Here is a 24,587-nt window from a genome sequence, read left to right as displayed (position 1 = left end):
CCTCAGTACTGGGCTTTGCCATGTGGCTTGAACTGGCTAGTGGGGCATCAGCAGACATGATGCAGGCAGAAGCACCATGTGTAGTGGGCCAGCTCTCTTGGTATGCTGCTTCCATTATGTGAAGAAGGCTGTGAGGAAGCCCACGTGGAAAGGAAGGCCCAGCCTTCCTCACCGGGCCCAATCCCCAGCTGACCTGGGTCCAGTGCAGCAGCACGAGTAAGTCGGGTAAGAGCAGCAGAAGAGCTGCCCAGTCAACCCATGGAACTGTGAGAAATAGGAAATTGTTGCTGCTTAAGCAGCAAAGTTTGGGATAGTTTGTTACCCAGCAGTGGCAAACAGAAACATCCTATGACTAATGGCAGGGATTTATCCCTGTAATTCTAATTCTGGCTTCATTACTGAACCCTCAAGGATCCCACAGTCCAGTGAAGGAGGCAAAAATGTAAGCAGGTCACTCCATTACGGTGTGGTGAATGTCCAGGAGGGGAGTCTGGGCTGCTGCAGCCTTGACTTTTCCTCCATCCCCCTTTCCTCATCTGTAAATATCAGATTTTTCTCTGCAAGACAAGCATTAAAGGGCACGTGGAGGAACTGGAGGAAGTAGACTAGTTCTGTACTTCATTGAAGGTATTTTCCATCTCTTAGGTTCGTGAGACTCGCACTTCCCTTTCTCAGAAGTGAAATGCTGAAAGAACCCCAACAAATCTCCTCTTTTCCTTTTGTTAACTACTAGTGTTTTCAGTATTCTTGTATTTGTCCTGAAGAATGCCCGTGGGTATTCCTCCTTAACTTTCTTCAGGTTCAGAATCTTCTGGAAGATTAAGACATCATAGGCCCTTTTCCTTGTAATCATCCCTGGTTCACCTTATTCACACACATAGTGGAGTGGTTCTGCTGAGGTCTCCCTGAGTCACTGGAGAAGTCACAGATGACACACACTGTCTGGAGCTGAGTCCCGCCTGCCCCACGTTATCTTCTTACTCACTCGCTCTCAGCCTTGGCCTGCTCCTCTCTTACTCTGCTCCTTGAGATTCTCAATTGCACACAGCAGCCTTCAGTCTGCAGCACTCTCCTCTCTCCTGGCCAAGCACTTACATTTGACTTAGGACTTCCAGCACCAGGCTCCCTCAGTTTTCCTTAGTGGCCCATTCTTCCACTGGGCAGCATTGTTGGACATACCTGGAGTCCACGCCGTCTCTCTTCTTGGCTCCAGCCTTTGAGGTTGCAGGTTATAAAATTACCTTAAATAATCTACTGGAGTAGTTTAAAGACACAGCTTTAGTTTTATATAGTTATAATAGTTTAAGGTTATGTTATTATATATGTAATTTATAACATATAATAGTTTAAGAATATGGACTATAATTTTAAAATGCAATATTTTTCTGTGGCTTGTGATATAAATTTGCAAGTCAACTCGAAATGATAAAGTTAAATATTTGGTATAAGTTGGACCGAGCTATTTCAGGCACATCTTACTGCCTTGAAATATCTAAAATTATTATTTTTGTCAAATTTTTAGCATGTATGCCCATTTGGTCAAATGTCCCTCCATGTAGACAAAATTGCAGCAGAAAGCATGTTACTATTTAATACTTAAAATGCGGATTTCGTGTTATTGTTTATATCCATGGTGATCATAATAAATCTTTACCATAACAAAGCCAGCAAGCAACACACCAGGATTTATCCTTTTCTTTCCAACAGCTATGTGACAGTGAAATGAAAAAAAACCTACATATTTTAGATTCACCTTGTAAGTCACCACAGGCTACTATATATTTAGTGAAATATGGCTAAGAAACCTTAGGCAAGTTGCTTAACTTCTCTAAGCCATGTGTGAATTGGAGATAAGACAGTTCCTCTACCCTCTGGTACTGCTGTGAGAATCAAATGAGATAATGCATGTAAAACACTTACGATTTTCAGATGCTTTCATCTGTTGTGTTTTTCCTCCAGCATTACTATTCAAAGATGGTATTTCTGTACTTCTCAGTTTGTTTCTCTTGCTTTATCACTTTTAAACTGTTTATACTTTGGATTTCATTTTCTAGTTATCCTCAGCATTGCTTATTTGTTATTTTTTATGTAACATTGATCTTACTCTTTATTACTGCTAGTCATACTCTGAAGTATCCTAGGGGATTTTAAAACTAACAGAATCTTTTTTCTGTTTCTGAGTAAATTTGTTTAGTCTTTGGGATATGTTTGTGTATTTTATGATTTTTTTCTTCACTTTTGGTAATTGCACACACATATTCTGGTAGTTACTGCTTTATTCTGTTGCATTTAAATTTTTAAATTCATTTTGATATTTTTTTAATAAGCTCATTGTTCTTGAAGCTCATAGTGTTAATAGACCAAGTCAAACAAAGCTTTGTCTCAGACTGTTTTTTAGTGGGTGGCATATGGAGACCTTGTGGTGTTACTCTACCATCTTCCCTAAAATTCTCAGAACTCTGAACTTTAATTTTGGTCTTAATTTCAGTAAAGAGTGGGAGTAGGGTAAGTTTGATACTTTAAGGTTTGTGCCTTGATACCTATTGGTCTAGTGAGGGCAAGACATTGGCCAGATGTGAGTTGCTTGTGAGAGAGCTTTCTTCCCTGGTTGAGTGAAGGGAAAAGGCTATGAGGTGATACCGTTAGTGTGATAGCATGTTTTATGCCCTTCTTTGACTCTGTAGATATGTCCTTATTAACTTGCTACTTGTTCGTCATTGGATGTTTTTTTTCTTCATTGGATTTTTGACTCAAAGATTGAAGTTACTTATCTGTAACTTATGAAACTTAAGTTTTCCTCTGTCTTAAAAGAGCTTTTATCAGCAATTCTTAACAACTTATAATTGTGGCCTTTTAGAATTATTCTTAAAAATACTTGGATCGCATTTTGAATTCCATTACAATTTTGGACTTAGTCTGATGTGGTCAATCTGCTGCAGATATTTAAAGATCAGTTGTTTCTTCCCATTTGAGATGAATTGTAAAGGGATGAAAAATACCGAATTTTTGTTTGTGTTGTCTAAATTTCCACTATGCTACTTAATCAGCATTTGAGACAGTGAACAGTATTGGTTATAGTTTGAGTTACAAGTGAAATTCCCAGCTAGTTCTGGCTCCTGTCTGAAAAAGATTGGTTCAGTCAGTATTTACTGAATGGATTTTATGTGATTGCATTGGGCTAGAGAGTGCTGATACAGGGTGAGCAAAATGAGATAGGATCTCTGCCTTTAGGGAGCTTACAGCCTAAACGTCATTAATTAAGAATTAATTTAATTAATGAGAACATCATTAATTAAAGAATTCAATAAGTGTAAAATTCCAATTGTGGTAATTGTTAATGAAGTAGAGGTTCTTCATTGATGCTGTAAAGACCAATAAATGTGGGATTTCCTGAGGATGGTCAGATGTTAATTAGATCATGAGGGGCAGGAAGAGCATTGTAGGTAGGGAACAGCATACATGAAGGCCCTGTGGTAGAAGGAGCTGCAAAGTCTTAGGAGACTGAAAGAAGGCCACTGTTGCTAGACTGTAGTGGGAGAGGGTGGTACAAAATGGGGTTGGACAGATAAATAGGGGTCAAACCACATAGGGCCTCTTAGGCTGTGTAGGGTGAGCATCTTGAGGAATAATTTAGATACAGTATAATTCACTCATTGTAAGTACACCCTCAGTGAGGTTAGTGAATTTAGAGTTGTGCATCCATTTGATTGCCCCCAGAAGTTCCCTCGTGCATGTTTGCAGTTGATGCCTATTCCTGCCCTAACCCACTGATCTGCGTTCTGTCCCTATGAATTTGCCTTTTCAAGAAACATCATGAAAATAGAATCATACAGTTTGTAGTCTTTTGTGTCTGACTCCTTTCACTTTACATAATATTTTTGAAGTTCATCCATGTTGTAACATTTATCATTGGTTTGTTCTTTTTAATTGCTAAGTAGTATTCCATTGTGTGGAGATGCCACATTTTGTCTATATATTGATGGACATTTGGAACGTTTCCAGTTTTTGGCTGTTATGAATAATGCTACTGTGAACATTCATATACAATACATCCACAGAGGACATATGTCTTTATGTCTCTTGAGTCAGTTCCCAGGAGTGGAATTGTTGGGTTGTATGATAAGTTTATGCTTGACTTACTAAGAAACTGCCAAACTGTTTTCCAAGGTTTCTATACCACTTTACATTCTCAAGGGCAGTATATGAGGGCTCCAGTTTCTCTACATCCTATAGTTGATATTGACTGTCTTTTTGATTATAGCTCTTCTAGGGGGGATATAGTATTATCTCATTGTGGTTTTAATTTGCAGATCATTTCATGAGCTTACTAGCTATTCATTTATCCTCTCTGGTGAAATGGCTATTAAAAACTTTTGCCCATCTTTTTTTTTTTTTTTTTTGCGGTTTGCGGGCCTCTCACTGGTGTGGCCTCTCCCGTTGCGGAGCACAGGCTCCGGACGTGCAGGCTCAGCGGCCATGGCTCACGGGCCCAGCCGCTCCACGGCATGTGGGATCTTCCCGGACCGGGGCACGAACCCGCGTCCCCTGTATCGGCAGGCGGACTCTGAACCACTGCGCCACCAGGGAAGCCCTTGCCCATCTTTAAATTGGGTTGTCTTCTTGAGTTGTAGGAGTTCTTTAGGTATTATGGATACAAGTCTTTTATCAGACAGATGATTGTCACATTTTTTTCCCCAGTCCATCTTTTCAGTTTTCTTAATGGTGCCTTTTAAAAGCACAAAAGTCTTAAATTTGATCAAGTCTGATTTATCAGTATTTTCTTTTTGAGTAAAAATGCGCAAAGGTGGTCACTGAAGCCAAAGATGTGGATTAGATAACTCAGGGAACACAGAATGAGAAGAGGAGAGGGTAAACTGGAGCTTTGAGGAATCCTAATATTTACTGTTGTGCGAATGAGTAAATATTTCAAGTCAAATTACATGGGCCCAGAAAATGTCCTTTAGGCTTAACAGCTATGGAGAGTGCTGTTAACCTTACTATACTGAAGCCAGATTGCAATGAGATGAAACGTGCGTGGGAGGTAAAGAAATGTTGAAGGTGAGTGTAGAAGAGCTCGAGGGTATGGAAGAAGAGCTCTGTCTTGCTCTAGAAAAGCAGGATAGATGCGGTTATCCCAGGAGTTGAATGATGAATCAAATGAAGTTTTCTCTGATTCTTTTTCCTCTTTTTCCTCTTTAAAATTTTCGATGAGAGAGGGAATTTCCTTATTCAGCACCTAAATAGTGACCCAGGTATAATGCTACATTTGGAAAATATGTGGTATAGGTATTGCTCCATTTAAGGTCATATGAGTTTCCTGCCTGTTTTCTCTTTATACTTTCTCTCCATTTATTTCTTCTGAATATTTTCAAAATGAAAAAAGTAATAAATGCACATAGCTTTTTGAAAAGTGAAATGGAGGCCCAAACTCTCTCATCTAAAATTCTTAGGTCAGAAATATTTTAGACTTCAGAAATTTTCAGATTTTAGAAAGGTAGTCTATATATAGTATTTATTAGTGAGTACTCTTCTTGGGGTAATACCTGTAAAACACATTCATATTTCTTCATTGAAGCATAATATTTATACTGAGTTGCATAAGTAGAGACTATAAATAGCTTCCTGTCAGTTCAGGTCAGGTTTTGGCCCCCAGAGAGTTTATATAAGATTAGATCTTTTTTTTTTTTTTTTTTTGATACGCGGGCCTCCCACTGCTGTGGCCTCTCCCCTTGCGGAGTGCAGGCTCAGCGGCCCTGGCTCACAGACCTAGCCGCTCCGCAGCATGTGGGATCTTCCTGGACCGGGGCAAGAACCCGTGTCCCCTGCATTGGCAGGCGGACTCCCAACCACTGCACCACCAGGGAAGCCCTAAGATTAGATCTTAATGTTAAATGTAAGTAAAGAAAAGTTAGGGTTTTGTTTTGCTTTGTTTTGGTATTTTTCTGAATTTTAGAACTGTGGGTAGGAGATGGTAGTACCCAAAGTCCTGTAATGAAAACCAGTAGTCCTTTGCTCCACTCCTTCACAGCCCTTGTCCTGTTCCACAGAGGCAGCTATGTATATGCCATATTTGTATCTTCTGATTGTTGCCTCCATGTTTTCAGATAATATGCTTATACTATTTCTTGACTTACAAATATTAGACATTATTTCTTGACTTCCTTTTATACCCCATCTCTCTTCTCTCCATCCTTCAGATTTGGTTATGTCACAAAGTTGTTTCCACGAAGTTGTTTATATCGTTAAAATGTTTACACCATTATCAGTATTGAAATATTGTTCATTTTAGATACAAATGATTACATTTTCTTTCTACTATAGTTTTGTTGTTGTTACTTTATGTTTTTACTTGTATGATCATTATTATACTTATCCTTAATTCTTCTAAGGTGTCCATGATATTATCTGTCACTCCATCTTCCCTGTTGAGACTTCTTATGTTCTGGAGACCTGCCCCTGGAAGTGTTCCATATGTCTGCTCCACTTTGTACCAGTAGTCTTTAGGCCTGCTGTGCAGGTACAATCCTGGAACTTGCACTTTGTGCCTCTCCTAAGTTACAATGACGGTTTTGTGTATTCTGTGTTTTTCTCTTCCTTGATTTAGTCCTTTATTTTGATAGAGTACATCTTCCAAGAATTTCCTTTAGAATGGTGCATGGGAAATTAATTTTCTGGCTGTACATCTAAGAGGATGTTGATTGACTTGTTTAAAAGGATTTTTTTAAACTTTAGAAAGTTACCTTTATCTCCCCTACGTTTTTTTCTTTTTGTATGTATGTGTTTATGTATGTATGTATGTGTTACTATGCTTTTTCATTTGGAGCTCTTCTCCTAAGTTTGAGCAGTAAATGAGAAAGGCCAAGAACAGTTTGTGGAATGGGGGAGCAGAGGTTGGATTGCATTGAACTGAGTTGTGGAAGCAAGAAAGTGAAGAGCATTGTAGATATAATTTAGAAAGTTTGGTTATAGAGGGAAAGAGAATAGGAGCATTGAAAAAATTTTTACTTTTTTTTTAACATCTTTATTGGAGTATAATTGCTTTACATTGTTGTGTTAGTTGCTGCTGTATAACAAAGTGAATCAGCTATATGTATACGTGTATCCGTATATCTCCTCCCTCTTGCGTCTCGCACCCACCCTCCCTATCCCACCCCTCTAGGTGGTCAAAAAGCACCCAGCTGATCTCCCTGTGCTATGTGGCTGCTTCCCACTAGCTATCTATTTTACAATTAGTAGTGTATATATGTCAGTGCTACTCTCTCACTTCGTCCCAGCTTACCCATCCCCCTACCCGTGTCCTCAAGTCCATTCCCTATGTCTGCGTCTTTATTCCTGTCCTGCCCCTAGGTTCTTCAGAGCCATTTTTTGTTTCTAGATTCCATAGCTATGTGTTAGCATACGGTATTTGTTTTTTTCTTTCTGACTTACTTCACTCTGTACGACAGACTCTAGGTCCATCCACCTCACTACAAATAACTCAATTTCGTTTCTTTTTATGGCTGAGTAATATTCCATTGTATACATGTGCCACCTCTTCTTTATCCATTCATCTGTCGTTGGGCATTTAGGTTGGTTCCATGTCCTGGCTATTGTAAATAGTGCTGCAATGAACACTGTGGTACATGACTCTTTTTGAATTATGGTTTTCTCAAGGTATATGCCCAGTGGTGGTATTGCTGGGTCTTATGGTAGTTCTATTTTTATTTTTTAAGGAACCTCTATACTGTTCTCCATAGTGGCTGTATCAATTTACATTCTCACCAACAGTGCAAGAGGGTTCCCTTTTCTCCACACCCTCTCCAGCATTTATTGTTTGTAGATTTTTTGATGGTGGCCATTCTGACTGGTGTGAGGTGATACCTCATTGTCGTTTTGATTTGCATTTCTCTAATGATTAGTGATGTTGAGCATCCTTTCATGTGTTTGTTGGCAATCTGTATATCTCCATTGGAGAAATGTCTATTCAGGTCTTCTGCCCATTTTTGGATTGGGTTGTTTGTTTTTTTGATATTGAGCTGCATGAGATGCTTGTATATTTTGGAGATTAATCCTTTGTCAGTTGCCTCATTTGCAAATAATTTCTGCCATTCTGAGGATTGTAATCAAGACAGTATGGTACTGGCACAAAAACAGAAATATAGATCAATGGAACAGGATAGAAGGCCCAGAGATAAACCCAAGCACATATGATCACCTTATCTTTGATAAAGGAGGCAAGAATATACAGTAAAAACAGCCTCTTCAATAAGTGGTGCTGGGAAAACTGGACAGCTACATGTAAAAGAATGAAATTAGAACACTCCCTAACACCATACACAAAAATAAACTCAAAATGGATTAAAGACCTAAATGTAAGGCCAGACACTATAAAACTCTTAGGGAAAACATAGGCAGGACACTCTATGACATAAATCACAGCAAGATCCTTTTTGACCCACCTCCTAGAGAAATGGAAATAAAAACAAAAATAAGCAAATGGGACCTAATGAAACTTAAAAGCTTTTGCATAGCAGAGGAAACCATAAACAAGATGAAAAGACAACCCTCAGAATGGGAGAAAATATTTGCAAACAAAGCAACTGACAAAGGATTAATCTCCAAAATGTACAAGCAGCTCATGCAGCTCAATATCAAAAAAACAAACAACCCAATCCAAAACTGGGCAGAAGACCTAAATAGACATTTCTCCAGTGGAGATATACAGATTGCCAACAAACACATGAAAGGATGTTCAACATCACTAATCATTAGAGAAATGCAAATCAAAATTTACTTTTGTTTTTAAATATGGGAGAACCATAATGGACATTGAAATTCTGTATCAGTGTGAACTTTTATAATTTTTTATAGCAACTAGTGACATAGACTACTTATGCTATGCATTTTCTTGGAAAACTGTTTCTATTCCTTTGTTGATGTGGAGGAGCCTTTAGAAAGGATGGGATGAAAATATGGGGTAGGAGGGTGGCTGATAGAGTGAGGCCCCTGAATTGTCAGGTGAGGAGGATGGCAAAGAGCCCAGGTACACTCCCAGGGCTGAGGCCGCCTCTTCCTCTGAACTGCATAATACAATTTATTTAATACATGAAAGGGTTGGGGGCAGTGGACAAGTTTATATGATTGGTGATAGGAAATTGAGGGACTTTTATAATAAATATCATGTAAACAGCAAAAGTGCCTGATCTCATGATCAGATCCACAGGGGCTTCCTTCACACAGGAAATCTGTTGTTAAGAGAGAACAGTCTATTCTCCTCTGCTGGAAAGAAGGCTTTTTCACTTTTGGAACAAGAGGTTTCTTTTATAACCATCATTAGAAGAAAAAACCATTTGCTAATAGCCCATGTTTATTATTCTTTTCTGAGTTCTGTGAAGGATGATGGTTCTTGATACAGATATGTTTTTGCCATAGCAACAGGGACAGACATACACTGGAAAAAAGCAGTGTAAACAACAGATAGTCTTCGTAACGCTGGGCAGATGCTCAGATTTATTGACCGTGGTCAAGTACTAACCTCCCCTTATCTGCCATGTTATAACGCTATATTCCTAGCACTGCATGTTCTTATCCTCCATTTCTGTGGATATGTAAAGGCCATCCCATTGCCGTTGCATTTTGTGGGAAGTATGCAAACTGGAAGTAGTGTGACATGGAAATAATTAATAAGGCTTACTATGCATAAAATATGAAATAATGAAGTCTCCAAAATCAGTCACTTTGGAATGAAAGTCAGATGTAATAAAACACCATGAAGAAAGGCAAACTATTCCCCTGATACAGTATGCTGTTTTTTAAGGAAAAGCACTCTGCAAAAATATTAGAGGAATTCCTGAAAAAAATTTAAAAGGAGCATAAAACAAACACTATAGTGGTTGAAAACATCAGCGTCCTGAGAATGCATCCTCCTACTTTATTCCTGTAGGAAAATTAAGCTTGATTTCTGTGAGGTCTTCAGAAATGTATTCCTCACAGAAAATGAGCCCTTTTATGGTTGTACATGTATTCATTGATAACATAAAATTCTGGCTGTTAACCAACCTATGTGGAATGACTTGAGCTTTTAACTTTAACTCTTTAAAAATATATACTTAAACTATAAAAGTATTGTTACTAAAAGTTTAGGAAATAGAGAAATGAAAAGTCATTTGTATTGCCACATCATTAACCTGCTGTTAACATTTTTTATGAATCTCTCTCCTAATATCTAACTATGTATTAAATAATGGCAGCGGTAATATGCTTATTTTGCTTTCTGATTTAAATAGAATGCCTCTAAGAGTTTTGCTCTGTGAGTATAATGTTAAGTTTTGGTTGAGATAGGTTTTTTTTTTTAATATGATAGTTAGGGATTTTCCTTTGCTTTTTCCTAAAAGGTTTTAAAATCCTGTATTGGTGTTAGGTTTTATCATTTGATTATAGCACCTAATGACATAAATGCTTGATTCTGCAGGTTTTTCTTGGAAACCAGATTCTATTCCTGTGTATTCAGGTGTCACAGTATGCTGGTGACTCCCAGTGTGCACTGTGTACATATGTTGGGTTTCCCACCGGCATATCAAGCTCAGTGTGCCCATGGCCAACCCCTCCTGCATCTCGCAGTCCTCTCTGCATTCCGGTCTTGTGAATGCTAGAAACCAGAGGACGGTTTAGATCCCTCACCAGATTATGTCAGTCCTCCTTTTCAAGTGGTCTCTCTTCTCCCTCCAAGTTCACTGTTCTAGGTCTGGCCTTGGGCATTCAGTGCTGTGTATTACAGCTGGTCTCCTCACTTGTACTGCTTTTTTTCTTTCTGTGTCTGCTAGCTGCTGTTCGTAGGCTTCTCATTTCCTATGTGGAATGTTCTTCTGATAAAAACAAGCTTAACTTAAAGTTGTTTATTTAGAGTGCCAGTCAGGATACTGCGATTCAACAGCTCACAATGGGGAGGAGGAGGGCTCTGCTGGAGCCTGGTACCCTGTGTGCAAGGATGCAGGGAGGCATGCAGACCCAGGGTGACCGTCTCTCAGGGGGGGCTGCCACTGGCATCTTGTGTCTTCTCCTGGCTGCCTCTTTGTCGTCTGTATTTGTCCCAAGCATTGTTGGAATGGGCAGAATCCTTTGCTTATCTTGACCATCTGGAAAGCACATATAACAGCTTGATTGTTAAGCTACTGGGATGGTCTTCTGGATAGGGCTTTCCTACCTCTCCCCTTAGGGGGATAGCATTGTCAGCCTTGTATCCCCTCTAGCAGAGTCATGCTGCTAGAGGTCCTAAGTAAATGTCAGAAAGGATTTGAGGTCCCAGTTGTATATATCTTGTGTCAGACTGAGGTAGAGAAGGACAGAAAATAGTACTGGAAAGACAAAGCCAACAAACTGGCCTTTGTGAAGCAGTGAGAGGCATCATTGCAGATGCTTGAAAAAGCAGGCTGGAAAATGTGCTGATGCTAAGAACCCTGATATTTGTGTACATGGACATAATCTTATTTGGCTTCACACTAACCCTATGAACTGAGTAGAGATTATTACCTTTCTGTTTCACAGATGAAGAAACAGAGCCTTTGAAATTCATCAGTTTGCCCAACATCACATAGTTAGTATTTAATAGAGTCATGACTTGAACTTAGGTTTCTGATTGCCAATTTTATATACTTCATGTTACCTTTCTCAAAACTGGAAGAATGATAGGCTACCAGTGGCCAATCTCCATGTCATCAGGTAAATTACATTAGGGATAGCACAAAGGAAAAATAAAAATTTACCTATCTTAATCCATATTAATTATTTTTATATTTTAAAAACAGCTTTATTGAGATATAATTCACATCCATTACAATCCACTCATTAAAGGGTACAATTCTATGGCTTTTAGTATACTTAAGAGTTATGTAGCCATCACCATTATAAATTTTAGAATATATTCATTGCCCTAAAAAGAAACCCTTTTAGCTATCACTGCCCCCCTCCCCCCAATCCCCACCCCAGCCCTTGGCAATCACTAATCAACTTTTTGTCTCTATAGATTTATCTACTCTGGACATTTCACACAAAATCATACAATATGTGGTCCTTCTTTCATTTTCTGTTTTCAGGTTTTATCTATGTTGTAGCATGTACCCGTATTTCATTTCTTTTCAGCAAAGTTTCTGCTGAAAAATCAGTTGATAGTCTTATGAGGGTTCCCTTGTACATAACTAGTTATTTTTCTCTTGCTGCTTTTAAGATTCTCTCTTTAACTTTCGACATTTTAATTATAATCTGTCTTGGTGTGGATCTCTTGGGTTCATCTTGTTTGGGACACTCTTTGCTTTGTGGACCTGAATGTCTGTTTCCTTCCCCAGGTTAGGGAAGTTTTTAGTCATTATTTCCTCAAATATGTTTTCTGTCCCTTTTCTTCTGGGACCCATATAATGTGGATGTTAGAGCATTTGCTGTTGTCCTACAGGTCCCTTAAACTATCCTCATTTTAAAAAAATTCTTTTTTTCTTTTTGCAGTTCTGTTTGGAGATTTCCACTACCGTGTCCTCCAGGTCACTCATCTGTTCTTCTGTATCACTTAGCCTGCTGTTGTTGATTCCCACTAGTGTGTTTTTCAGTTCAGTTGTTGTATTCTTCAGCTCTGTGAGTCCTGTTTGGAACTTTCTTATATTTTCTATCTCTTTGTGGAATTTCTCACTGTCTTCCTCCCTTGTTCTCCCAAGTTCAGTGAGCATTTTATGACCATTACTTTGAACTCTTTATCAAGTAAATTACTTATCTCCATTGCATTAAAGTTTTTTTTCTGGGGTTTTATCTCGTTCCTTCATTTAGAATGTGTTCCTCCATTTCCTCGTTTTGCTTGACTCACTGTGTTTCTGTGTATCATGTGAAGCAGCTCTCTTACCCTGTCTTGAAGGGATGGCCCTATGTGGGAAATGAACCTTATTGTTTAACCTTGCCCTGGTTCTTCGTTGTCTCTTGAACTCTCTTTCCACTTGTTTCAGTCTGTGGGGTCCAGAAACACAGTCCTCCTGTCAGCCTGGGCCTGGCGCTCAGTGGATGTCCCCTGTGCGGGCTGTGAATGCCTGTGGCTTTGGTGGGGTTGTGCGAGTGGAATGGAGGTGTGTGGCTGCTCAAGAGCTGCATCTCTTGGTGCTGTGGCTCGAGCAGGGCTGTTCACACACTGCTTTTAGCAGGTTAGGATGAGAGGGCAAAAATGGTGTCTGCCAGTGCCAGCAAGGTAGGGGGAGCCTGTAAAGATGCCATCTGTCAGCATTCCATCCCTGGAGAGTCCCAGCAGACTTCTGCCCCTTTGGCAGTTGCTGTAAGATTACTAAGTGAATTTCCCTCACGGATGGTCTAAGCTCTTTACAAACTGCTGCTCTTTGTGCGGGGTCCTGGGGCAAGTGGTTCTTTACACATGCTATTTAAGAGCAGAGTCTTCATTCCCTGCCATCCTGAGTTACTCCTGAACATAAGCGCTGTTGGTTTTCAAAGCCAGAAGTTTTGGGGGCTCTTCTCTGTTGCAAGACCCAAAGGTTGTGGTGCCTGGTGTGGGTATAAACCCCTTACTCCTCGGGGAGAAGCTCCGTTTATTTGTTTGTCTATTGCTTGATTTGTTGATTGATTTTATTAAGATTTCTTTCGATTGTGGGTCACCATATTGGGAGTGGGGTTTTTGGTGAGAGCATGCCCTTCCTACCTGTCTCGATGAGGCCCTTGTATCCTTTGTTGTGGAGCAGGTGTTTTGGCAGTTCTCAGGTTCTTTTCAGAAGGATTTGTTCCCTGTGTAGCTGTATATTTGTTGTGTCCGTGGGAGGAGGTGAGTTCAGGATCTTCCTATGCCACCATCTTAAACCCAGTTTTCTTACCATTCCTTTGTAGTAAGTTTTAAAATCAGGAAGTGTGAGTTCTCCAACTTTGTTCATTTTCAAGATTGTTTTGGGTGTTCTGGGTCCATATGAATTTTAGGATCAGCTTCTCCAATTTCTGCAAAGAAGTCAGAAGGTTTTTGATAGGAATTGCTTTATCTGTAGATCAATTAGGGGAGAATTGCCATCTTAACAATAGTAAGGCTTCTGATCCATGAACATGTTATATTCATTTCCATACTCTTAAACAACCAGTTTTGTCAGTCCAGTTCTTCTAGATATGGATGTTCATATTAAGTGTGTTGTATTTTGCAAAGTAGCATTAGTGGAATTGAAGTCCTCCTGACTGGATTGTCAGGCATAGTGCAGAGGTTTAACTATTGCTCTTAATTAAACATGACTTGAATTGATAGAAAACGATACTTGGAAATAATGTGAAGAAACTAGTATGAGTAATACCTGCTTTATGATTTTCATATGAACCTTCACATACAAAGTGGTATGGTTTGTTTTGTAGTTTGGTTTTTTAAATTATCATTTTTATCCTAAATATGTCTGACATAGGAGAGGGATTGCTTCAGGCACTTTCAGGTCTAGTACCTGGAGATAGGGGTGCATATCAGAAGAGTAGCTTACATAGCTGTAATGAGGGAGGTCCTTCAAAACTTTGCGATAAAATTTAAAACCCTCTCACATTTGTGTTTCTATGGCATAAATAGTCTTTTCCAGGCTCGTCATGGTCAAGTACCAATGACGTAATAATGATGATTGTACCAGAAGCACCAAAGGCAGCTATTGGCATGCTATGTGGTGGGGCTCTAGGCATGGTTAGTTTGACTAAGTATTCTAAGAGGCCCCATGGAGTTTGTCATCTCTGACAGAGGACTTTAATGCATTAGTGATGAAAAAGGGCTCACTACTGGCTTGTGATCTCCCAGAGAGTGTAAGACAATGCAGCACTAAGTGAGTGCCTCTTGTCTTACTTAAACACATATATTCAGACCATTTGTTTGGGTACAGTGTTCCATCTTGTGTCAGCCTCATCAAAGGCTTGAAATAGAATAGGTGATATATAATATCTATACATTAATATTTTATTTATTATTGGATATAATGCCTAGATACTAATATTACCTACTCTTGTTTTCCTGTTTTATTACTTATGAATGATCACCCAACTATTATAAAACTAGACTTTTTAAAAACAGGATATTCTTTTAGCTTATTTTCTCCTGTGTGTTGATCCTTTCCGGTTTCTTGTTCCTCCCTGTTGCTTGTTGATCAGAGTCCTGTGGAAGAAATTGGTTTTGTGAGTCCTGTTGCTCTTCAGTTTGGTTAGTAACACTGTCAGAGGTGGGATCAGCCACACAAACACCTATCTTTGGTCCAGAGCACAGTTAGGGGAGAGGTGGAACAAATGGCTGCTCGACAGATGTGTACTTAGGGTTGTCAGGCCCTGTTGTTCACCCTCCTTGTCTACTGCCCCACCTCCAATACATGCTTAATAAATGAAAATCCCCAAATTAGAGCTTCATTCTTCTGGATTAAGGCTTCCATCCTTTGTTAAAATTCAAACAGCATGAACTGTTACCTTGTTAAACATTATGGATAGTTTGGGTAATTTATATTTAATTGGTTTTGTATACAGAGTTTGATAGATTTCAGTGGGGGCAGAGAGATAGAGAACACACAATTCAATTACTAGGTACTTTAGAGGAATGTAGGAGAAAACCAGAAAAAAAGTAAGAGCTGCCTGGAATCATGAATATAGCTTATTCGGACACTATTATTTTACCTAAGGGCAGCCTTTTATGGCCCCAGGAATGTCTGTGATGACCCTCATCTTCCTTGGAATATTCTTAGAGCAGGGTTAGGAAACTCCAGGCCCGTGGGCCAAATCTAGTCTGCCACCTGTTTTTGTAAGTGAAGTTTTATTGGAACATAACCATTCTTATTCGTTTACAAACTCATTGTGCCTACTTTCTTGTTACATTGGCAAAATCGAGTAGTTGTAACAAATATGGCCCACAATGTATAAACTATTCTGGCTCTTTACGGGAAAAGTTTGCCAATAAACTTGAGAGTCTAGACTTTTAGAAGGTTAAGCATGGATCATAGATATCTTAAACTTATTTCAGACTTCTTTAACTTTTAATATTACCATTATGTGGACTCAAGGGCAGTGATCTTAAGGAAGGATCACTACTTATATCAGGATGAATGCTTGTTCAAAAAAAAATGTGTAACTTCAAAAATATTTGTAAAATAAAGGATGACACTGCTATGTTTAAAACCTAAGTAGCCATTGGAAAATTAATATCTGATTATACATGTACCTGTTACACCAGCCTCTTTCAGGTGCTCCCATCTTATTACATGAGAAAAATGTTACAGTTCCCGCCATAGGTATTCATCTTCTATCATTTCTGAAGATGAAGTATTTATGTTAGACATTGTAACTTATTTAATTAAATATGAATATAAATATAAAATGCTAATCTCACTGTTGGAAATTTTTAAAGTGTTTTAGCTCAGTTACGTCTTGTCTTCCTTTCTCTCTCTCAGCTTGAAGTCCATGGCCCAAAATGACTCTACCACTGGAGACTTTCTTCCGTAAAGAGGAAGACCACACAGGAGGCTGGGATGAGCATGCCACTGCATCAGATCTCTGCCATTCCATCCCAGGATGCCACCTCTGCTAGAGTCTACAGAAGTAAAACCAAAGAAAAGGAGAGGGAAGAGCAGGTATTGGGGAAATACCTTTCTTAGTTTCATTATTTTTGTTCTTTTCATTAAATACAGTCTAGAATAAGCTCTGACGATCAAGTTTTCTCTAATAATAAATTTAAAAAGCACATGGTGTGAACAGTTTTGCTCAGAAGAAGTTGTCTTTTTGTAGGTTTCTAGGTTTTCAGATTTTGCAATCAACTTATTCTGCCATGATTATATCATGACTTATTTATCTTCATTGGTTAAATATTTCTGCTAAATCACTGAGAAAAAGTTCTTTGGATTCTCAGAATATGATGCAAAGGATGAATTTATTTGAGCAAAAACATATGCCTGCTGCCATAGTTAACATCAGAGTCTACCTCTGCTCTCATATGGCTTTTGATGGGCCTGACAATTAAATATGCATTAGAATCTAATAAGGTCAGTGGTGGAGGAAGTTCAGGACCACCTAATCCCAGCCCAAGGCACCAGGAATGGCTTCCTTGAAAAAATGACATTTACATGGAGACCCCGAACCTGGAATTAGCTAGGAGAAAGAGTGTTCCTGGGACATGCTGAAAGGCCAGAGGTTAGAGCAAGGTGGATTTGAAGATACTAAAATAGAATAACTGGAATATAAAGGTTGAATGGGTAGTGGAAAGATAGGAGGTTGGAAAAGTTATAGGAGTTACCTTAAGGAGTTTCGATTACTTTTGCAAAAGAATGAATGATCAGATTTGTGTTTTTAAATCTTTCATCCAGCCTGCAATTTGGAGGATGAATTGAATGGGTGGCAGGGAGACCAGTCAGAGAATTATTTAATAGCCTACTTAGGCCAGGTTTGACAAACTTTTTCTGTAAAAGGCCAGATAATGAATATTTTAGACATTGTGGGTCAGACAGTCACATCTCTTCAACTCTGCCATTGTAGCATGAAAATGGCCAAAGACAATATATAAATGAATGGACATGACTGTGTTCCAATAAGACTTTATTTACAAAACAGGAGACAAGTCAGATTTCACCTGTAGGCTGTAGTTTGCTGATATTTGGCCTAGGGAAAAGTTGATGGTGACTTTGTCTAGGATAGGCATAGTGGGGATAGAGATTTACATTATTAATCCAGTGGGCTTGATGATTGAATGTGGGGAGGGACAGGGAGGAATCAGAGATGACCCCTGTCTTCTTGCCTTTACAGTGTGCTTTACAAACGTTTGCTCCTTAGTTCTTAGAGCATTCCTATTTTATAGTTAAACTTAATCTTTGCCCAAGACTCTAAAGAATCCTTGTTAAATCAAGAATTGATGTCTTGTGTGAAGTTGACGCATTATAGGTGATGGGACACCATTCTTTCCATTATTACGTATAGAATAAAGAAAGAATCTATCGTATTTCTTAAAGTACATGGACTATAGAAAATGAAAAGGTGCCAGGTAAATTGAAAAGGTCTCTGTATTCTTAAACTGTATTCTTAGTTTGTGGAGTTTTTTTTCATTGCTTGTATTGTCAGTCTGCACCCTTTCCATTTTCTGAGCTCTTAGAAGTGTGGCCAGCATTGTCCAACTAGGAGTAGTGGTGGGGTAGATGGTTTCAGAATGTCATATTTTCAGTATTTTAATTTTTTTCAACATGCTGGGGACGGGAAAATATCCTTAAATATCTTTCCCATGTTCTATCAATTTTCATTTGTTAGTCTTCATTTAAGTTTCAGTTAAATTAATAGTCTTTTCTTATAATCCTTCTTAGCCCAAATGGATTTTTAAATACCACAAGTAGAACATTTCCTTGGTCTAGGGTGCTTGCCTGTATTAAGTTGAGGCTGTGAGTTCCTTATTCATTGTAGTGTCGAGTTTGGTTATCAGATGGCGGGAATTTCTTGGTATATATATGAGGAAGCTATACATTTGTTTGGAATAGATAAAGGAAGATGTCCAACATTTTAGCAAGGAAGAGAGATCTCTTTTGTCTAAAACTCTGTTACAGATTTGTTGTAGGTGGGTATTCAGCAAATACTTATTGAATGATATGATCTATTTGATGCCATTTTTAAGGTTTAAATAAGTAGCATTAACCAGCTGTTTCATGGAATTGGGATTTTGATTGGTATTGGGAAGGAGAACCATCCTGCCCCACCTTCATAGGGGGAATAGTTTGAACACACAATGGCAAGTGTGACAGTTCTGGGAATCATTGTGCCAAGGTGAGGTGGCAGGTAGTGGAAGAGCCACTGAGACAGGAGCTTGAAGAGCCCCCAGAAGAGCTTTGGCAGCAGCTGGCACAGCCTCTGAAAAATGATTTTGTAGGTTTCTAGAGTCTGAAATGTGGTATCAGGATGGGTTTGGAAGGTAAATTTTTGTCCAGTGAAGGCTTTTTTCCTTTATCCAGTTTCCCAGGTGCAGTGAGTTCAAAACAAAATCCTTTGGTACAATTTCTGATCCTCTTGTGCTTGGGAGAGGAGAGGAGGGAAAGAGAAGCTATGCAAAGGCACCCCTTCCTTCCATCCCATCATCCACTGTTCTCAGAACCTGAAAGCTGGCAACCTGAGACAGTCCATTACATCAATAGCAATTTTATTCCTTCTGAATCTTGTGAGAAGAGAGGAACATCGCAGTTTACACAGAATCAAATAATGTAACTGTTAACGTGGACACAGTTTTACCTATGTTTATCAGATGTGAAATTCTCTCTGTAGCACCCATTGCCCAAGCCCGTATCTACAATTCTAAGAGTTAATGACTTTTACACAGTAGTCAGTACACTTGATGAATAAATGAATGAGTTCAGTTTTAATGATATGGGGACTGCTGTGGAGGTGAGAGGAATGTTTTGCAATCCATAAAAGGATTTCTTCTGCTGTTGCTTATGAACTGGGTAAATGTTTCTTGAATATTTTTTTTTTAGCATTTTATAAGTATTGCTCCATTGCCGTTACACTCTGGTCTGCATTTAGAAACCTGATGTTGTGGTTGTTTGCATTCTTTCAAAAGAAACATATTTTTTATAGCTTTTTGCAGAATACTTTCTTCTTATAGTGTGAGGAGTTATTTGGTTAAGTCTTGCTGTTCTTGATGGCTTTCTTTGGTTCTTGTGGGGGATTTTTGAGCCTTTAAATCTTCTTTCAATTCTGAAACCTTTTCTTCTACCTTTAATCATGAACTCTAAACTCTGATTCTCTCAAGGATTGCTGCTACAGGTTAAATTTCCATATTCTCTTGGCTATTGTGTATTCTCAGATTCATTCCTCTTAGTTCTGTACTGTGGTCCTTTGAAATTGACCTTTTCCAAATTGCCCTATTTTGCTGACTCAGCACTGCTGATTTTTGCTTCTTTTGCTGTCCAAGAAGGTTCTTAATTGATCTGTTGCTATCTGATTGCATTTTGATTAATTTCTTATCTGGATTTATTCTGTTTTGTGGTTTGATACATCTCTTTACGCTTTTTGAGATGTTTTTATTATGTTTTAGTTTGTTTTTAAATAGCTTTATTATGGAATAATTGACATACAGTAAACAATACATATGTAAAGTATACACTTTGATAAGTTGTGAAATATATATATACACATGAAACTATCTCCACAATCAAGATTGTGAACATATCCATCACTCCCAAAAGTTTCCTCATGTCCCTTGTAATCCCTCCCTCCCACCCCTTTCCAACCCTTTCCTCAGGGAATCATTGCTCTGTTTTCTTTCACTATAGATTGGTTTGCATTTTCTAGAGTTTTATAAAGATGGATGTACATATATTATGTACTCTTTTTTGTCTCACTTTTTTCATAGCTTAGTTCTTTTGCAATTCATCCACATTGTGTGTATCAATAGTTTGTTCCTTTTCTTGCTGAGTAGTACCCATTGTATGGACCTACACAATTTGTTTATCCATTCTCGTGTTGATGGACATTTGGATTGTTTACAGTTTTTGGCTGTTACAGACAAGGTTGCTGTGTTCACACAACAACAAGCCTTTGTATGGACATATATTTCCTTTCCCTTGGGTAAATACCTAGGAATGGGACCATATGTTCAGCTTTTTAAGATAGAAACTGCCAAACTGTTTTCCAAAGTGATTCTGTTTTACATTCCTACCAGGAGTATGAGGGTTTCAATTCTTCTAGATCTCCACCAACCCTTGGTATGGGCAGTCTTTTTAATTTTAGCCATCTAATAGGTTATTCTAGTATCTCATTGTGGTTTTAATTTGCATTTCCCTCATGAGTAATGACATTGAGCATCTTTTCATGTGCTTATTTATTGTCTATATGTCTTTTTTCTGTGTTGGACCGTCTGTTCAAATCTTTTGTCCATTTAAAAAAACCACCAATTTGTTTTATTATTGTTGAGTTTTGAGCATTCCCTGTATAGTCTAGACACAAGTCCTTTATCAGATATATGCTTTACAAGTGTTTACTCCAAAGGTTTGGATTGTCTTTTCATGCTTTTGCTGGTGTCTTTTAAAGATGAAAACTTTTTCATTTTGAAGTCAAATTTATCCATTTTTTTCTTGTATGCATTGTACTTTTGGCATTCTGTTAAGAAATCTTGGCCTAACCCAAGGTTACAAATAATATCTTCTATGTTTTTTTCCTAGAAGTTTTATAATCTTAGTTTTACATGAACATCTATGATCTGTTTTGAATTAATTTTTATAGATTGTGTGAAATACATATCCAGCATCATTTTCTGTTATATGAATATCCAGTTGTGCCAGTAACATTTGTTAAATAGATTGTCTTTACTGCATTAGCTTAACTCTGTTGCTCATATAGGTGTGTGCTTATTTTTGGAGTCTGTCTTCTGTTCCATTGATCGACTTGCCCATCTTTACAATTAATACCCCACTGTCATGTACATTCTAGCTTTATAATGAGTCTTGAAAATCAGACTTCGGCAAACTTGTTTTGCCTATTTTAGGTTTTTTGCATGTCCACGTGAATTTAAGAATCAGATTGTCAATTTCTGTACAAAAATGTCTACTGGGATTTTTGTTCAGATTGTTGAATCTGTAGTTCAATTTGGGGGAAAACTGACATTTTAACAATATTGAATCTTGACCCATGAACAAGGTATGTCTCCTCTTTAAGTCTTATTTAATTTCTCTCAGCAGTGTTTTATAGATTTTAGTGTATAGGTCTTTACACACCTTTTGTCTGATTTATCCCTAAGTATTTTTTATTTTTGATGCTGTTGTAAATGATATTGTTTTTAAATTTTAATTTCCTCTTGTTCATTGCTAGTACAGAGAAATAAAATAGATTTTTATGTATTGATCTTGTATCTTGCAATTTTGCCAAAGTCACTAGTAGCTTTTTTGTAGAGTCCATTGAATTTTCTGCATAGGCAGTCACGTCATCTGTAAATGAAGATAGTTTTACGTTGCCTTTTTCTATTTGGATGCCTCCCTCCCTCTTTCTTGCTCTAGTGAAAACCTCCAGTACTATCCTGAATAGAAGTGGTGAGAGCACACATCCTTGTGTTTGTGACCTTAGGGGGAAAGCATTCATTCTTTATACACTAAGTATGATATTAGCTATATGTGTTTTGTAGATACTCTTCAACATGTTGAGGAGGTTCCCTACTGTTTCTAGTTTACTGAGAGTTTTGTTCAGTTTTGATACTGGTAACTTGCGTCTTCACTATTTTTTTTCCTGATCTAGCCAGAGGTTTATCAATTTTATTGATCTTCTCATAGAATTCTTTTGGTTTCATAGATTTTCTCTGTTGTCATTCTGTTTTCTATTTGTTTCATTTCTGCTCTGATATTTCCTTTCCTCTGCTTCCTTTGAGTTTAATTTGTTCCTCTTTTTCTAGCTTTTTAAGGTAGAAGTCAAGGTTATTTATTTATCTTTCTTATTTTCTATCACAGGATTTAGTGATTATAAATTTCCCAAGTTCTGCTTTCATGGCATTCCACAAATTCTGCTGTGTTGAGTTTCATTTTCATTCAGTTCAAAATACTTTCTAATCTCCCTTTTCATTTCTTCTTAGATCCATGGGTTATTTTTAAGTGTGTTATTTAATTTCCAAAATTTCTGGACTTTCCAGAGATCTTGCTTTTATTTATTTCTAATTTAATTCCATTTTGGTCTGAAAACATATTTTGAATAACTTAAATCCTTCTAAATTTACCAAGACTTGTTTCATGGTCCAGAATATGGTCTCTTTTGGTAAATGTTCTGTGTACACTTTAGAAGAATGTGTATCCCACTGTTGTTGGATGGAGTGTTCTATAAATGTCAATCACATCAAGTTGATTGATAATGGTTTTCAAGTCTGCTAAACCCTCACAGTCTAGTTGTTCTGTTACTAGAAAGAGTGGTAATTAAATTGCTGACTATAATTGTGGATTTGTCTATTTCTCCTTGGAATTATACCAGTTTTGCTACATGTAGTTGATGCTCTGTTATTAGGTGCATAAACATTTAGGATTGTTTGGTCTTCTTGATAAGTTAACCCCCTTATTATTAAGAAATAATTATCTTTATCCCTGGTAATGACATTCTTTGCTCTGAATTCTACTTTGATAATAACTCATTATTGACTGGGGGATTTTTTGCAGAAACTAACGCCTGCAGCCAGTGATTTGTTATGTTAACTGATATTGATTCGTCTCCTGTCAATAACCTTGGGGTAACAAAAGATGTATTAATACATCTCTGGTCAATAATGTGATAATACAGGCACTACAGCTTTCTTTTGATTAGTATTAGTATGGTATCACCTTTTCCATCTTTCCACTTCTAACCTATTTGTGTCTTTCTTTAAAGTGCTTTTCATGTAAGCAACATATACGGTTGAGTGATTTTATCCAGTCTGACAATCTCTCTCTTTATCTGGATGTTTAGACCATTTATATCTAATGAGATTACGGATATGGTTAGGTTAAGTCTTCCTGTTTGTTTTCTGTTCATCCTATCTGTTCTTTGTTTTGCTTTTCATCCCTTTTCTGCTCTTTAAAACATTGAGTGTTTTTTAAGATTTTCTTCTTTGTTGGTTTATAAGCTGAAACTTTATTTCAGTGTTTTTAAATTTTATTTTTTTAGGGTTTATATTATATATCTTTAACTTGTCACAGTCTGCCTTCAAGTGATACTTTACTACTTCAAAAATACTATAAGAACCTTACTTTCATTTCTTCCCGCCTACACCCCAGTCTTTATGCTACCGTTGTCATACGTTTTATTATATATATGTTATAAACCCTAGAATATGATGTTATTTTTAAACACTTTTATTTTTAAGGAGATTAAAATAATAAGAAAAATATCTGTTTACACTTACATAATGTAACTACCATTTCTGGTGTTCTTTATATCTTTGAGTAGAGCTGTATTTCCATCTGTCATTTTCCTTCCATGTGAAGGACTTTCTTTAACGTTTCTTCTATTGTGAGTTGGCTGGTAATGACTTCTTTCAGCTTTTTTTTTTTTTCTTCATTTCTTACGTCTGGGGTTTGTTGAGCTTTGTGGGATCCGTGGGTTTACAATTTTCATTGAATTTGAAATATTTTTCAGGTATTTTTTCTGTCCTCTCCCTTATTTGGGGACTCTATTACACACATTAACTGGCTTGAAGTTTTCTGATATTATGTTTTTAATTTTTTTTTTCTTTCTGTGTTTTATTTTGGATAATTCTAATTGCTGTGTTTTTAAGTTCATTAATCTTTTGTTTTTCAGTGTCTGATCTGTCGTTAACTCCACTTAGTGTGTTTTTCATCTCAGACATGGTATAGTTTTAATCTCTACAACTTCAATTTGGATCCTTTCTTATATCTTCCATGTCTCTATTCAACTTTTTGATCATAAGATCCAAATTGAACTTCTAAAAATTTATTTTAAAATAAAACTGACTTAAGATACCAAGTGATGGGTATCTTTGTAGTATTTTTTTTAGTTTAAAAAAAGTTAGCATAGTTGTAGTATCTTGAATATAAAGTCCGTGTTTTTCTTATTCTTCTGTCCCATTACCCCATTATTTGATGTATTTTCTTATCCCTAGGTCTATTTGAAAATGTGCTTCTGTGCACTATGTAGGATTATTAACATGT

The 24,587-nt window shown here is 37.5% G+C and overlaps 1 protein-coding gene across 5 annotated transcripts in view; it reads left to right on the top strand.

The window, feature by feature from the left end:
- The window catches only part of MARCHF8 (membrane associated ring-CH-type finger 8), a 111,064-nt gene that overhangs the window by 32,550 nt on the left and 53,927 nt on the right, over nucleotides 1-24,587 (top strand). For all 5 annotated transcript variants that reach the window (XM_082854504.1, XM_082854507.1, XM_082854503.1 and 2 more), the window contains one exon: nucleotides 16,395-16,574. In XM_082854504.1, coding sequence (XP_082710630.1) covers nucleotides 16,473-16,574 — 102 coding nt within the window. In that variant the 5' untranslated portion in view covers nucleotides 16,395-16,472. The remainder of the gene's footprint in view (nucleotides 1-16,394; nucleotides 16,575-24,587) is intronic.

This window comes from Leucopleurus acutus (genome assembly GCF_964270905.1).
Source record: "Leucopleurus acutus genome assembly, chromosome: 14".
In the NCBI taxonomy this organism is placed as follows: Eukaryota; Metazoa; Chordata; class Mammalia; order Artiodactyla; family Delphinidae; genus Leucopleurus; species Leucopleurus acutus.
Note: the sequence above shows the minus strand (reverse complement) of the source record. Positions and strands in the feature narration are given on the sequence as shown.